The sequence below is a fragment of the Oncorhynchus nerka genome, unplaced genomic scaffold (genome assembly GCF_034236695.1).
Source record: "Oncorhynchus nerka isolate Pitt River unplaced genomic scaffold, Oner_Uvic_2.0 unplaced_scaffold_1357, whole genome shotgun sequence".
NCBI lineage: Eukaryota > Metazoa > Chordata > Actinopteri > Salmoniformes > Salmonidae > Oncorhynchus > Oncorhynchus nerka.
Window position 1 is genome coordinate 60,090 of NW_027040000.1, and position 15,291 is coordinate 75,380.

General features: G+C 40.9%; 1 protein-coding gene across 1 annotated transcript in view; it reads right to left on the reverse strand.

Annotated features, from left to right (window-relative positions):
- Positions 1–85: 85 nt before the first annotated feature.
- The window catches only part of LOC135568896 (dual specificity mitogen-activated protein kinase kinase 5-like), a 49,593-nt gene continuing 34,387 nt past the window's right edge, over positions 86–15,291 (reverse strand). Inside the window, exons 7-14 of the mRNA XM_065015682.1 lie at positions 14,999–15,060; positions 8,966–9,014; positions 5,607–5,680; positions 2,907–2,957; positions 2,595–2,666; positions 2,471–2,477; positions 2,295–2,301; positions 86–410 (exon numbers count right to left, since the gene is read on the reverse strand). Of these exons, the coding sequence (XP_064871754.1) occupies positions 86–410; positions 2,295–2,301; positions 2,471–2,477; positions 2,595–2,666; positions 2,907–2,957; positions 5,607–5,680; positions 8,966–9,014; positions 14,999–15,060 (647 nt within the window). The remainder of the gene's footprint in view (positions 411–2,294; positions 2,302–2,470; positions 2,478–2,594; positions 2,667–2,906; positions 2,958–5,606; positions 5,681–8,965; positions 9,015–14,998; positions 15,061–15,291) is intronic.

Here is a 15,291-nt window from a genome sequence, read left to right on the forward strand (position 1 = left end):
TGCTAGCTACATTTCTCAGTGCTAGCTGTGGTCTAAGGCTCTGCATCTAAGTGCTAGCTGTGGTCTGAGGCTCTGCATCGCAGTGCTAGCTGTGGTCTGAGGCTCTGCATCTCAGTGCTAGCTGTGCCACTAGAGATTCTGGGTTCGAGTCCAGGCTCTGTCGCAGCCAGGCCGCGACCGGGAAACCCATGGGGTGGCGTACATTTGGCCCAGCGTCGTCCGGGTTAGGGGAGGGTTTGACCGGCAGGGATGTCCTTGACCCATCGCGCTCTAGCGACTCCTGTGGCGGGCCGGGCGCAAGAAGCAGTGTGGTTTGGTTGGGTTGTGTTCCGAAACGGAAGACGCACGGCTCTCGACCTTCGCCTCTCCAGAGTCCATACGGGAGTTGCAGCGATGAGACAAGACTGTAACTATCAATTGAATACCAAGAAATTGGGGAGAAAAAGGGGTATAAATACATATATATATATATATATATATATATATATATATATATGTGTGTGTATATATATGTATGTATGTGTGTGTATATATATGTATGCATGTGTGTATATATATGTATGTATGTATGTATGTGTATATATATGTATGTGTGTATATATATGTATGTGTGTATATATATGTATGTGTGTCTATATATGTATGTGTATATATGTATGTATTTTTACCCCTTTCCCCCAATTTCGTGGTATCAATTGATAGTTACATTCTTGTCTCATCATTTGTATTTGTATATATATTTATGTATATGTGTATATATATGTATGTGTGTATATATATGTATGTGTATATATGTATGTATTTTTTCCCCTTTTTCCCCCCAATTTCGTGGTATCCAATTGATAGTTACAGTCTTGTCTCATCATTTGTATTTGTATATATATATATATACACACATATATATACACATATACACACAAACACAAAAATACAAACACATATATATATATATATATATTTCTATTTTTGTGTGTGTGTGTGTGTGTGTGTGTGTGTGTGTGTGTGTGTGTGTGTGTGTGTGTGTGTGTATATTTATATATAAAAATAAAAATATATACACATACATATATAAACAAAAATGCAAGAAATATATATATATATATATAAAAAGACATAAGTGATTATTGGAAGAGTATTAGAAAGGGGAGGAGGTTTAATAAAACAGGTCTACAGGAACTATCAGGATTATGAAGTCCCTATCAGTTTAAATGTGGTTGAACCACACAAGATCAGGGTTGACTGGATTTGTTTTAGGACTGTGGTGGAAATGCGTGGAAATAGGAGTTGATAGGTGTTCTAATCTCCTCACGGAGGGAGACTAGCTGAAGCGTGTTCCAGATTAGAGAGGCCAGTCTTTGAGAGGGGCTCAGTGCGCCCCCGTCGAATAACCCCCTTCCTCAAAGAACATCGGCTATTAGTTAATAACACACCCCCCCCGCCGAGAACAGCACAGCGAGAGAAGCAGAGAGGTTGGAACGATCGAGGGATAGATTCATGTGATGTATGACTACACCGGAAAATATCCAACCCGCTCCTGACATTTGGCAATTCACTTTGTATTTCGCCTGGCGTCTTTAATCTTGGTTTTTATCTCTGATGATGTCGGCGCCATCACGTTATTACGACGATGTCAATACACGAGAAAACCCATGCTGGCCTTGAACGTGGACCGCCTGTTAGCGACGGCAGATGAATCCAAATGAAGAGGAGAGTTTAAAAGCCGTTTCATTTAGACTAATGCACACTTACCTGTATGGTTCTCTTTCTCTCACTAACCATTCACAAAGAGGAAAGGGCTTTGATCCTGTGGCGAGAAAACTCTATCTTGATCAAACTGAGATTGTGTCGATAATTCAGACAGACTTGTATTTTCCGCAACCCCATCCGTTACGGTTACAACGGTGATAATATTCAACAGTATTGACAAACAGTGTAGAGGCCAGAGAGGGTAAAGCGTTTGTCAGAGCTGTGGAAATAGGAGTCCTTGACGGGAATACATTGAGAATCAATAGGTGTCAATGGGGACGACAGGGCCTGGCCAAATATAGTACTGAAATAAAAACACTATTCTACAATGGAGCCCCTTGACACACAGACACAGACACACACACCTGCACTCTGCAATCACACACACACACACACACCTGCACTCTGCAATCACACACACACACACACACACACACACACACACACACACTCTACAATCACAGACACACACAAACACCTGCACTCTGCAATCACAGACACACACACAAACACCTGCACTCTGCAATCACAGACACACACACACACACCTGCACACTGCAATCACAGACACACAGACACACCTGCAATCTGCAATCAGACAATCAGACACACACACACACACACACACACACACACACACCTGCACTCTACAATCACACACACACACACACACACACACACACACACACACACGCACTCTGCAATCACAGACTCACACAAACACCTGCACTCTGCAATCACAGACACACAGACACAAACACCTGCACTCTGCAATCACAGACACACACAAACACCTGCACTCTGCAATCACAGACACACAGACACAAACGCCTGCACTCTGCACTCACCTCCATGAAGGAGATGCCCACGCTCCAGACGTCTGAATGGATACCATACTGCTCCCCAGATATCCTCTCTGGCTGCAGGGTACAAACAAGGGAGTCAGATGAGCTGTGGTTGACTTGAGATGTACGGAATGTGATTGTGTTATCCTATAGTGTGTTCAACTGATCCATTTGTGGTTACTGCATGATCAGATGTGTGCTGTCAATGTTTCTCCTACCACATGTTCAAGGCTGGACCCCCAAAACACCATACAGAGCCTCTTTCACCAAGATGTCCAACCACCACCAACATCTGTTCATATTAGGTCTACTTACTGCCATGTAGGCGTTGGTTCCCACATACGTCTTGGCGATGGAATTCACCAACTGCAAACAAAAGAGGATAGATTGATCAACTGTAGATGGGTGAATGGGTTTCTTTCTTTCCCTCAGTAACAATTAACTGAGCAAAATACTTGTGCATTTACTGTTGTCTTCCAGTCGATCTGTCCAACTGTTTCACATGAGAACAGACTGTACCATACTGTTAAAGGTCCTTCAGTTCTGTCCAACTGTTTCACATGAGAACAGACTGTACCATACTGTTAAAGGTCCTTCAGTTCTGTCCAACTGTTTCACATGAGAACAGACTGTACCATACTGTTAAAGGTCCTTCAGTTCTGTCCAACTGTTTCACATGAGAACAGACTCTACCATACTGTTAAAGGTCCTTCAGTTCTGTCCAACTGTTTCACATGAGAACAGACTCTACCATACTGTTAAAGGTCCTTCAGTTCTGTCAACTGTTTCACATGAGAACAGACTGTACCATACTGTTAAAGGTCCTTCAGTTCTGTCCAACTGTTTCACATGAGAACAGACTGTACCATACTGTTAAAGGTCCTTCAATTCTGTCCAACTGTTTCACATGAGAAGAGACTGTACCATACTGTTAAAGGTCCTTCAGTTCTGTCCAACTGTTTCACATGAGAACAGACTGTACCATACTGTTAAAGGTCCTTCAGTTCTGTCCAACTGTTTCACATGAGAACAGACTGTACCATACTGTTAAAGGTCATTCAGTTCTGTCCAACTGTTTCACATGAGAACAGACTGTACCATACTGTTAAAGGTCCTTCAGTTCTGTCCAACTGTTTCACATGAGAACAGACTGTACCATACTGTTAAAGGTTCTTCAGTTCTGTCCAACTGTTTCACATGAGAACAGACTGTACCATACTGTTAAAGGTCATTCAGTTCTGTCCAACTGTTTCACATGAGAACAGACTGTACCATACTGTTAAAGGTCCTTCAATTCTGGCCAAGATTATGGCAAACCAGCAAACCGATTTGTTTATGGGAAAAGTACACTTCAAGATGACCATAGTGATGGCTATAACTGAAACAAGATGGCCATAACTGAAACAAGATGACCATAGTGATGGCTATAACTGAAACATGATGGCCATAGTGATGGCTATAACTGAAACATGATGGCCATAGTGATGGCTATAACTGAAACATGATGGCTATAACTGAAACATGATGGCCATAGTGATGGCTATAACTGAAACATGATGGCCATAGTGATGGCTATAACTGAAACATGATGGCTATAACTGAAACAAGATGGCTATAACTGAAACATGATGGCCATAGTGATGGATATAACTGAATGGCAGTGATGGCTATAACTGAAACATGATGGCCATAGTGATGGCTATAACTGAAACATGATGGCTATAACTGAAACATGATGGCTATAGTGATGGATATAACTGAAACATTATGGCCATAGTGATGATTATAACTGAAACATGATGGATATAACTGAAACATGATGGCTATAACTGAAACATGATGACCATAGTGATGGCTATAACTGAAACATGATGGCCATAGTGATGGCTATAACTGAAACATGATGGCCATAGTGATGGATATAACTGAAACATGATGGCTATAACTGAAACATGATGGCTATAACTGAAACATGATGGCCATAGTGATGGCTATAACTGAAACATGATGGCCATAGTGATGGCTATAACTGAAACATGATGGCCATAGTGATGGCTATAACTGAAACAAAAGAGTCGGCATAGCAGAGACTGTTTGTCCTACATTAAGTACCGCTCCCATCTCCATCTCCTTTCCCTCCGTGACTTACATACCCAAATCTATTGAAACGTCAGTGTTACTGTGGTCTGTTCCCAGCCCTCTCACAGGGGACCAGGATGAGGACAGGGGGACGTCGGAGTGTGTGTGTGAGCACAATGGGACATGCCATGGATGACAGGGCTGTGATAATGAGTGAATGATTGTGTTCCCCGATGGCTCCTGTGTTTGGAGGGGAGGTCCTGCTCAGGGAAGGCAGAGACACTGACCTTCCTACAGGGCAGTGTGTGTGTGTGTTGAGGTAAAGCTTGTATTCAGAAGCCTGTGCAGGGGTCAACGCTGCTTCACATCTCCAAGGAGAGAGGGATGAAAATTAATTAAAATTGGGGCGTGGGGGTGACAGGGTGAGAGAGAGTAGGGGGGAGTTATTCCCGGGGGTCTTTGGGGGAGTTGGAAGGGCTGTCCCAGGGTGACGTAATGACATGACACACAGACACACACCTCAGCTATTGTCTGCCCAGCCACGCTCTTGCCACGTCCATCAAAGGCATATCAATGAAGCTTTGGTGTTGTGTGTGTGTGTGTGTGTGTGTATATGTGTGTGTGAGTAGTAATTATAACAAGTGCATGTTTTGGAGTGCCTGTGGAACAATGGTAGTGAGGAAGTTAATGTGAGAGGCTGTCCCTCAAGGTGCTTCCACTGTCGTGAGGACACAATGAATAGGTCCAGAATGACAGGTTGACTACACACACACACACACACACACACACACACACAGAGAGAGAGCGAGACATACACTAGTGTCTCAATACATACAGAGAGAGAAACAGATCACAAACACAAGCACACAGAGAGACACACACACAGAGGTATAAACACACACACAGAGGCATAAACACACACACAGGGGACTGTACCTGCGTGCTGACTCCAAAGTCACAGAGCTTCACTTGACCTCTAGTGTTGACCAGCATGTTGGAAGGCTTGACGTCTACAGAGACAAGCACATACAGTAACAGCTGCTACCTCCTCCAATCAGACTGTACTCATGTTATATCTTCATTTGACCAGTTTCTCCCAGCAAGAAAATTACCCTGCAGCAACAGGAAGTGATTATCCTGTAGCAACAGGAAGTGACTATCCTGCAGCAACAGGAAGTGACTAACAGGAAGTGACTATCCTGCAGCAACAGGAAATGATTATCCTGCAGCAACAGGAAATGATTATCCTGCAGCAACAGGAAATGATTATCCTGCAGCAACAGGATATTATTATTATTTCTGTGCTACATTTTTTTGGGGGGCAAATCAAGTCTGACATTTTCAAGTGGAAATTACAAACTTTAGAAGACATTTTAAACCTTGAATACACTAATAAGTTACATTTTCTGAAGCGCAGGAAGATTCCCTGTGACAAAAGTGATCAATGTAAGACCACATATCTGTACTGTATACAGCATCATGACAGTATCTCCTTCCATGACATTCTACGTATACCTTCCACCTCACTGACCTCTGTAGAATGAACATCACTGACCTCTGTAGAATCTCCTACCTTCCACCTCACTGACCTCTGTAGAATCCACATCACTGACCTCTGTAGAATATCCTACCTTCCACCTCAGTGACCTCTGTAGAATCTCCTACCTTCCACCTCACTGACCTCTGTAGAATGAACATCACTGAGCTCTGTAGAATCTACTACCTTCCACCTCAATGACCTCTGTAGAATCCACATCACTGACCTCTGTAGAATCTCCTACCTTCCACCTCACTGACCTCTGTAGAATCTACTACCTTCCACCTCACTGACCTCTGTAGAATCCACATCACTGACCTCTGTAGAATCTACTACCTTCCACCTCAGTGACCTCTGTAGAATCCACATCACTGACCTCTGTAGAATCTCCTACCTTCCACCTCACTGACCTCTGTAGAATCTCCTACCTTCCACCTCACTGACCTCTGTAGAATCCACATCACTGACCTCTGTAGAATATCCTACCTTTCACCTCACTGACCTCTGTAGAATCTCCTACCTTTCACCTCACTGACCTCTGTAGAATCTACTACCTTCCACCTCACTGAGCTCTGTAGAATCTACTACCTTTCACCTCACTGAGCTCTGTAGAATCTACTACCTTTCACCTCACTGACCTCTGTAGAATCTCCTACCTTTCACCTCACTGACCTCTGTAGAATCCACATCACTGACCTGTGTAGAATCTACTACCTTTCACCTCACTGACCTCTGTAGAATCTACTACCTTTCACCTCACTGACCTCTGTAGAATCTACTACCTTCCACCTCACTGACCTCTGTAGAATCCACATCACTGACCTCTGTAGAATCTCCTACCTCCCACACCACTGACCTCTGTAGAATCTACTGCCTACCACACTACTGACCTCTGTAGAATCTACTACCTTCCACACCACTGACCTCTGTAGAATCTACTACCTTCCACACCACTGACCTCTGTAGAATCCACATCACTGACCTCTGTAGAATCTACTACCTTCCACACCACTGACCTCTGTAGAATCTACTACCATCCACCTCACTGACCTCTGTAGAATCCACCTCACTGACCTCTGTAGAATCCACATCACTGACCTCTGTAGAATCTACTACCTTTCACCTCACTGACCTCTGTAGAATCCACATCACTGACCTCTGTAGAATCTACTACCTTTCACCTCACTGACCTCTGTAGAATCCACATCACTGACCTCTGTAGAATCTACTACCTTCCACATCACTGACCTCTGTAGAATCCACATCACTGACCTCTGTAGAATCTACTACCTTCCACATCACTGACCTCTGTAGAATCTACTACCTTCCACATCACTGACCTCTGTAGAATCCACATCACTGACCTCTGTAGAATCTACTACCTTCCACCTCACTGACCTCTGTAGAATCTACTACCTTCCATACCACTGACCTCTGTAGAATCTACTACCTTTCACCTCATTGACCTCTGTAGAATCTACTGCCTCCCACACCACTGACCTCTGTAGAATCTACTACCTTTCACCTCACTGACCTCTGTAGAATCTACTGCCTCCCACACCACTGACCTCTGTAGAATCTACACCACTGACCTCTGTAGAATCTACACCACTGACCTCTGTAGAATCTACATCACTGACCTCTGTAGAATCTACTGCCTCCCACCTCACTGACCTCTGTAGAATCTACCTTTCACCTCACTGACCTCTGTAGAATCTACTACCTTCCACATCACTGACCTCTGTAGAATCTGCCTCCCACACCACTGACCTCTATAGAATCTACATCACTGACCTCTGTAGAATCTGCCTCCCACACCACTGACCTCTGTAGAATCTACTGCCTCCCACACCACTGACCTCTGTAGAATCTACTACCTTCCACCTCACTGACCTCTGTAGAATCTACTACCTTCCACATCACTGACCTCTGTAGAATCTACTACCTTCCACATCACTGACCTCTGTAGAATCTACTACCTTCCACATCACTGACCTCTGTAGAATCTACTACCTTTCACCTCACTGACCTCTGTAGAATCTACATCACTGACCTCTGTAGAATCTACTACCTTTCACCTCACTGACCTCTGTAGAATCTACTACCTTTCACCTCACTGACCTCTGTAGAATCTACATCACTGACCTCTGTAGAATCTACTGCCTCCCACACCACTGACCTCTGTAGAATCTACATCACTGACCTCTGTAGAATCTACTGCCTCCCACATCACTGACCTCTGTAGAATCTACTACCTTTCACCTCACTGACCTCTGTAGAATCTACATCACTGACCTGTGTAGAATCTACTACCTTCCACATCACTGACCTCTGTAGAATCTACTACCTTCCATACCACTGACCTCTGTAGAATCTACTGCCTCCCACACCACTGACCTCTGTAGAATCTACTACCTTCCACATCACTGACCTCTGTAGAATCTACTACCTTCCATACCACTGACCTCTGTAGAATCTACATCACTGACCTCTGTAGAATCTACTACCTTCCACATCACTGACCTCTGTATAATCTACTACCTTCCACATCACTGACCTCTGTAGAATCTGCCTCCCACACCACTGACCTCTATAGAATCTACTGCCTCCCACACCACTGACCTCTGTAGAATCTACTACCTTTCACCTCATTGACCTCTGTAGAATCTACTACCTTCCACACCACTGACCTCTGTAGAATCTACTACCTTCCACACCACTGACCTCTGTAGAATCTACTACCTTTCCCACCACTGACCTCTGTGAAGAATCTTCAGGCTCCATAGATAGGTTAGGCCTTTCACAACCTGAAGACAGATCGGAGACATGGAGTTCAGAATTCAACAATACCCAAAACCACTGCTTTCAGACACAGATGGGCTAACTCATTTGGTAAACCATTTATATAAAGGACCTTCAGAAAGAATTCACACCCCCTGGCCTTGACTTATTCCTCATTTTGTTGTTACAGCCTGAATTCAAAATCCATTAAATATATTTTTTCTCTCTCAGTCATCTACACACAATACCCCACCATGTCAAAGACAAAAAATGTTTTTAGAAACTTTAGCAAATTTATTGAAAATCAAATACAGAAATATCTAATTTACTTAAATATTCACACCACAGAGTCAATACTTTGTAGTAGCACTTTTGCCTGTGAGTCTTTCTGTGCCTGGACTGTACAACACTTGCCCATTTTTATTTTCAAAATTCTTCAAGCTCTGTCAAATTGGTTTTTGATCATTGTTAGACAACCATTTTCAGATTTTCAAGCAGATCTAAGTCAAAACTGTAACTCGGCCACTCAGGAACATTCACTGTCTTATTGGTAAGAAAGTCCAGTGTAGATTTGGCCTTGTGTTTTAGGTTATTGTCCTGCTGAAAGGTGAATTCATCTCCCAGTGTCTGGTGGAAAGTAGATTGAACCAAGTTATCCTCTAGGATGTTGCCTGTGCATTCCATTTATTTTTTTTATCCTGAAAAACTCCCCAATCCTTATTTAAGGATTACAAGCATACCCATTACATGATGCAGCCACCACTATGCTTGAAAATATGGAGAGTTGTCACGACTTCCGCCGAAGTCGGCTCCTCTCCTTGTTCGTTCGGCGATCGACGTCACCGGCTTTCTAGCCATCGCCGCTCCATCTTTCATATGTCCATTTGTTTTGTCTTGTTTCCATACACACCTGGTTTCCATATGTCCATTTGTCTTGTCTGGTTTTCATACACACCTGGTTTACATATGTCCATTTGTCTTGTTTCCATACACACCTGGTTTACATATATCCATTTGTCTTGTCTTTTTTCATACACACCTGGTTTACATATATCCATTTGTCTTGTCTTGTTTCATACACACCTGGTTTCCATATGTCCATTTGTCTTGTCTGGTTTCCATACACACCTGGTTTACATATATCCATTTGTCTTGTCTTGTTTCATACACACCTAGTTTACATATATCCATTTGTCTTGTCTTGTTTCATACACACCTGGTTTTCATATGTCCATTTGTCTTGTCTTGTTTCCATACACACCTGGTTTACATATATCCATTTGTCTTGTCTGGTTTCCATACACACCTGGTTTACATATATCCATTTGTCTTGTCTGGTTTCCATACACACCTGGTTTTCATTTCCCCAATCAATCACCTTGTATTTAACCCTCTGTTTCCCATCATGTTTTGTGTGTAATTGTTTCATGTTATTTTATTACGAGCTTTATTCTTGTATGTTCCGTGTTTTGAGCGTGTTTGATTTATGTAGTGCTCTCGTTTTTGGAACTAAATAAAAGTGTGCCTGTTTACATCACTCTACTCTCCTGCACCTGACTTCACCTCTATACACCCGTTGACAAGAGTGGTACTCAGTAAGGTGTTGTATTGGATTTGCCCTAAACATAACACTTTGTATTGAGGACAAAAAGGACAAAAAAATTATTTGGGCACTATTGCTTTGTTGCAAACAGGAAGCATGTTTTGGGATATTTTTACTATGTACAGGCTTCCTTCTTTTCACTGTCATTTAGGTTATTATTGTGGAGTAACTACAATGTTGTTGACCCATCCTCAGTTTTCTCCTAGCACAGCCATTAAACTCTGTCAATTAGGTTATTATTGTGGAGTAACTACAATGTTGTTGACCCATCCTCAGTTTTCTCCTATCACAGTCATTAAACTCTAACTGTTTTAAAGTCATCATGGGCCTCATGGTGAAATCCCTGAACGGTTTCCTTGCTCTGAGTTAGGAAGGACGCCTGTATTTGTGTAGTGACTGGGTGTTTAGATACACCATCTAAAAGGGAAATAAATAACTTCACCAAGCTCAAAGGGATATTCAATGTCTACCAATAGGTTCCCTTCTTTGTGAGGAAAATCTCCCTGGTCTTTGTGGTTGAACCCTAAATTCACTGCTCGACTGAGGGACTTTACAGATAATTGTATGTGTGGGGTACGGAGATGAGGTATTATTTCAAAAAATAATGTTAAACACTATTATTGCACACAGAGTGAGTCCATGCAACTTAGTGTGACTTGTTAAGCAACATGTGACTTCTAAGCACATTTAGGCTTGTCATAACAGAGGGGTTGAATACTTATTGACTCAAGACATTTCAGCTTTAATATGTAAAAAATGTCTAAAAGCATAATTCCACTGACATGATGGGGTTATTGTGTGTAGGCCAGTGTGGAAAAAAACAACAACAACTATTTAATCCATTTTGAAATTCAGGCTGGAACACGACAACATGTGGAATAAGTCAAGGGGTGTGAATACGTTGTGAAGGCCAGGGATCTGCTCATTGATCATGGACTGTACACAACATGCCTATAAGTCAAGGGGTGTGAATACGTTGTGAAGGCCATGGATCTGCTCATTGATCATGGACTGTACACAATGCCTATAAGTTTGCCTATAAGTCAAGGGGTGTGAATACTTTGTGAAGGCCAGGGATCTGCTCATTGATCATGGACTGTACACAACATGCCTATAAGTCAAGGGGTGTGAATACGTTGTGAAGGACAGGGATCTGCTCATTGATCATGGACTGTACATAACATGCCTATAAGTCCCAGAGCCACAGAGTTGCATAGCTACTTTGCATCTTTCATTTACGTTCTTGATATCAAAAACCATTTGCTTTTAAATGACTAGAGTCGAGCAGCAAAGACTTTCTTTCATTCACATATTTTGGTTTTTATTGACAAAGTAGATTTGACCACAAAACAACGTGCCAAATCTACTTCTCAATTCAGACAGAATCAAAAAGATGTGATTGGACTGTGGCTCTGGTGCCAAAACAACTGGTGTGCGTATGCATCATCCATCTCGCCCTCCCGGGTGCTTTTCCCAGCGATAATTAACAGCTCTCACAGTGAGAGAGGGGGAAGAGAGGGAGGAGAGCTGTGAATTAGAATTAACGCTGACTAAATAGCTGTCAATGTTTGATTACAGGCTGAATCAGAGGGAGAGGGGCTAATAGAGGTGGAAACACCCACGTTAGGCTGAATCAAACGCTCCTCTGTGCTGTGATGCTTGAGTGTGTGTGTGTGTGTGTGAGAGAGAGTCTGTCCATTTCATCCCTTTCTCACTGATGAAGGCTACTTGGGAGATTCACACCTGTTGGCCACACTTGCCAAAATGGGTAAACTTTACCAGGAAAAGTCTCAAAGTTATTAATTGAGTTTAGCTGTGGTCAGTTACAGAATATGAGAGTCTCATTTTAAATAGCTGTGGTCAGTTATAGAATATGTGAGTCATTTTAAAATAGCTGTGGTCAGTTATAGAATATGAGAGTCATTTTAAATAGCTGTGGTCAGTTATAGAATATGAGAGTCTCATTTTAAATAGCTGTGGTCAGTAATAGAATATGAGAGTCTCATTTTAAATAGTTGTGGTCAGTTATAGAATATGAGAGTCATTTTAAATAGCTGTGGTCAGTTATAGAATATGAGAGTCATTTTAAATAGCTGTGGTCAGTTATAGAATATGAGAGTCTCATTTTAAATAGTTGTGGTCAGTTATAGAATATGAGAGTCATTTTAAATAGCTGTGGTCAGTTATAGAATATGAGAGTCATTTTAAATAGCTGTGGTCAGTTATAGAATATGAGAGTCATTTTAAATAGCTGTGGTCAGTTATAGAATATGAGAGTCATTTTAAATAGCTGTGGTCAGTTATAGAATATGAGGGTCTCATTTTAAATAGCTGTGGTCAGTTATAGAATATGAGAGTCTCATTTTAAATAGCTGTGATCAGTTATAGAATATGAGAGTCATTTTAAATAGCTGTGGTCAGTTATAGAATATGTGAGTCATTTTAAATAGTTGTGGTCAGTTATAGAATATGAGAGTCTCATTTTAAATAGCTGTGGTCAGTAATAGAATATGAGAGTCTCATTTTAAATAGTTGTGGTCAGTTATAGAATATGAGAGTCATTTTAAATAGCTGTGGTCAGTTATAGAATACGAGAGTCTCATTTAAAATAGTTGTGGTCAGTTATAGAAAATGAGAGTCATTTTAAATAGCTGTGGTCAGTTATAGAATATGAGAGTCATTTTAAATAGCTGTGGTCAGTTATAGAATATGAGAGTCATTTTAAATAGCTGTGGTCAGTTATAGAATATGAGTCATTTTAAATAGCTGTGGTCAGTTATAGAATATGAGGGTCTCATTTTAAATAGCTGTGGTCAGTTATAGAATATGAGAGTCTCATTTTAAATAGCTGTGGTCAGTTATAGAATATGAGAATCATTTTAAATAGCTGTGGTCAGTTATAGAATATGAGAGTCTCATTTTAAATAGCTGTGGTCAGTTATAGAATATGTGAGTCATTTTAAATAGTTGTGGTCAGTTATAGAATATGAGAGTCTCATTTTAAATAGCTGTGGTCAGTAATAGAATATGAGAGTCTCATTTTAAATAGTTGTGGTCAGTTATAGAATATGAGAGTCATTTAAATAGCTGTGGTCAACACCAACCCCAGTTATAGAATACCAGCCTCATTTTAAATAGTTGTGGTCAGTTATAGAATATGAGAGTCATTTTAAATAGCTGTGGTCAGTTATAGAATACGAGAGTCTCATTTAAAATAGTTGTGGTCAGTTATAGAAAATGAGAGTCATTTTAAATAGCTGTGGTCAGTTATAGAATATGAGAGTCTCATTTTAAATAGCTGTGGTCAGTTATAGAATATGAGAGTCATTTTAAATAGCTGTGGTCAGTTATAGAATATGAGTCATTTTAAATAGCTGTGGTCAGTTATAGAATATGAGGGTCTCATTTTAAATAGCTGTGGTCAGTAATAGAATATGAGAGTCTCATTTTAAATAGTTGTGGTCAGTTATAGAATATGAGAGTCATTTTAAATAGCTGTGGTCAGTTATAGAATACGAGAGTCTCATTTAAAATAGTTGTGGTCAGTTATAGAAAATGAGAGTCATTTTAAATAGCTGTGGTCAGTTATAGAATATGAGAGTCATTTTAAATAGCTGTGGTCAGTTATAGAATATGAGAGTCATTTTAAATAGCTGTGGTCAGTTATAGAATATGAGAGTCATTTTAAATAGCTGTGGTCAGTTATAGAATATGAGAGTCATTTTAAATAGCTGTGGTCAGTTATAGAATATGAGTCATTTTAAATAGCTGTGGTCAGTTATAGAATATGAGGGTCTCATTTTAAATAGCTGTGGTCAGTTATAGAATATGAGAGTCTCATTTTAAATAGCTGTGGTCAGTTATAGAATATGAGAGTCTCATTTTAAATAGTCGTGGTCAGTTATAGAAAATGAGAGTCATTTTAAATAGCTGTGGTCAGTTATAGAATATGAGTCATTTTAAATAGCTGTGGTCAGTTATAGAATATGAGGGTCTCATTTTAAATAGCTGTGGTCAGTAATAGAATATGAGAGTCTCATTTTAAATAGTTGTGGTCAGTTATAGAATATGAGAGTCATTTTAAATAGCTGTGGTCAGTTATAGAATACGAGAGTCTCATTTAAAATAGTTGTGGTCAGTTATAGAAAATGAGAGTCATTTTAAATAGCTGTGGTCAGTTATAGAATATGAGAGTCATTTTAAATAGCTGTGGTCAGTTATAGAATATGAGAGTCATTTTAAATAGCTGTGGTCAGTTATAGAATATGAGAGTCATTTTAAATAGCTGTGGTCAGTTATAGAATATGAGAGTCATTTTAAATAGCTGTGGTCAGTTATAGAATATGAGAGTCTCATTTTAAATAGCTGTGGTCAGTTGGTTTGAGAGCTGAAAGGCTGTTCACTCACCGCCACAGAGATCCTACCCAACACATGTTCTGGGATCCTCCTGTATACGTCCAGAGAGCCACCTGCACACACACACACACACACAGTTGAGTGTTGATGGACGCATGCTGACAGGTCGTCCTTCGAGGGAGACAATGTGTTATAACTGAGAAATCACCGTGTTAAATTCACGCACACACACTCCCACCCTTGTAGCTTTTAGCAAAGAAGCATGCTAGCCCCCAGCCACTGAAGATGACAGTCTTCCTCTAAGTAGAAGTGTAAATGGATACAGGGTGGTAAGAGGTTTGACA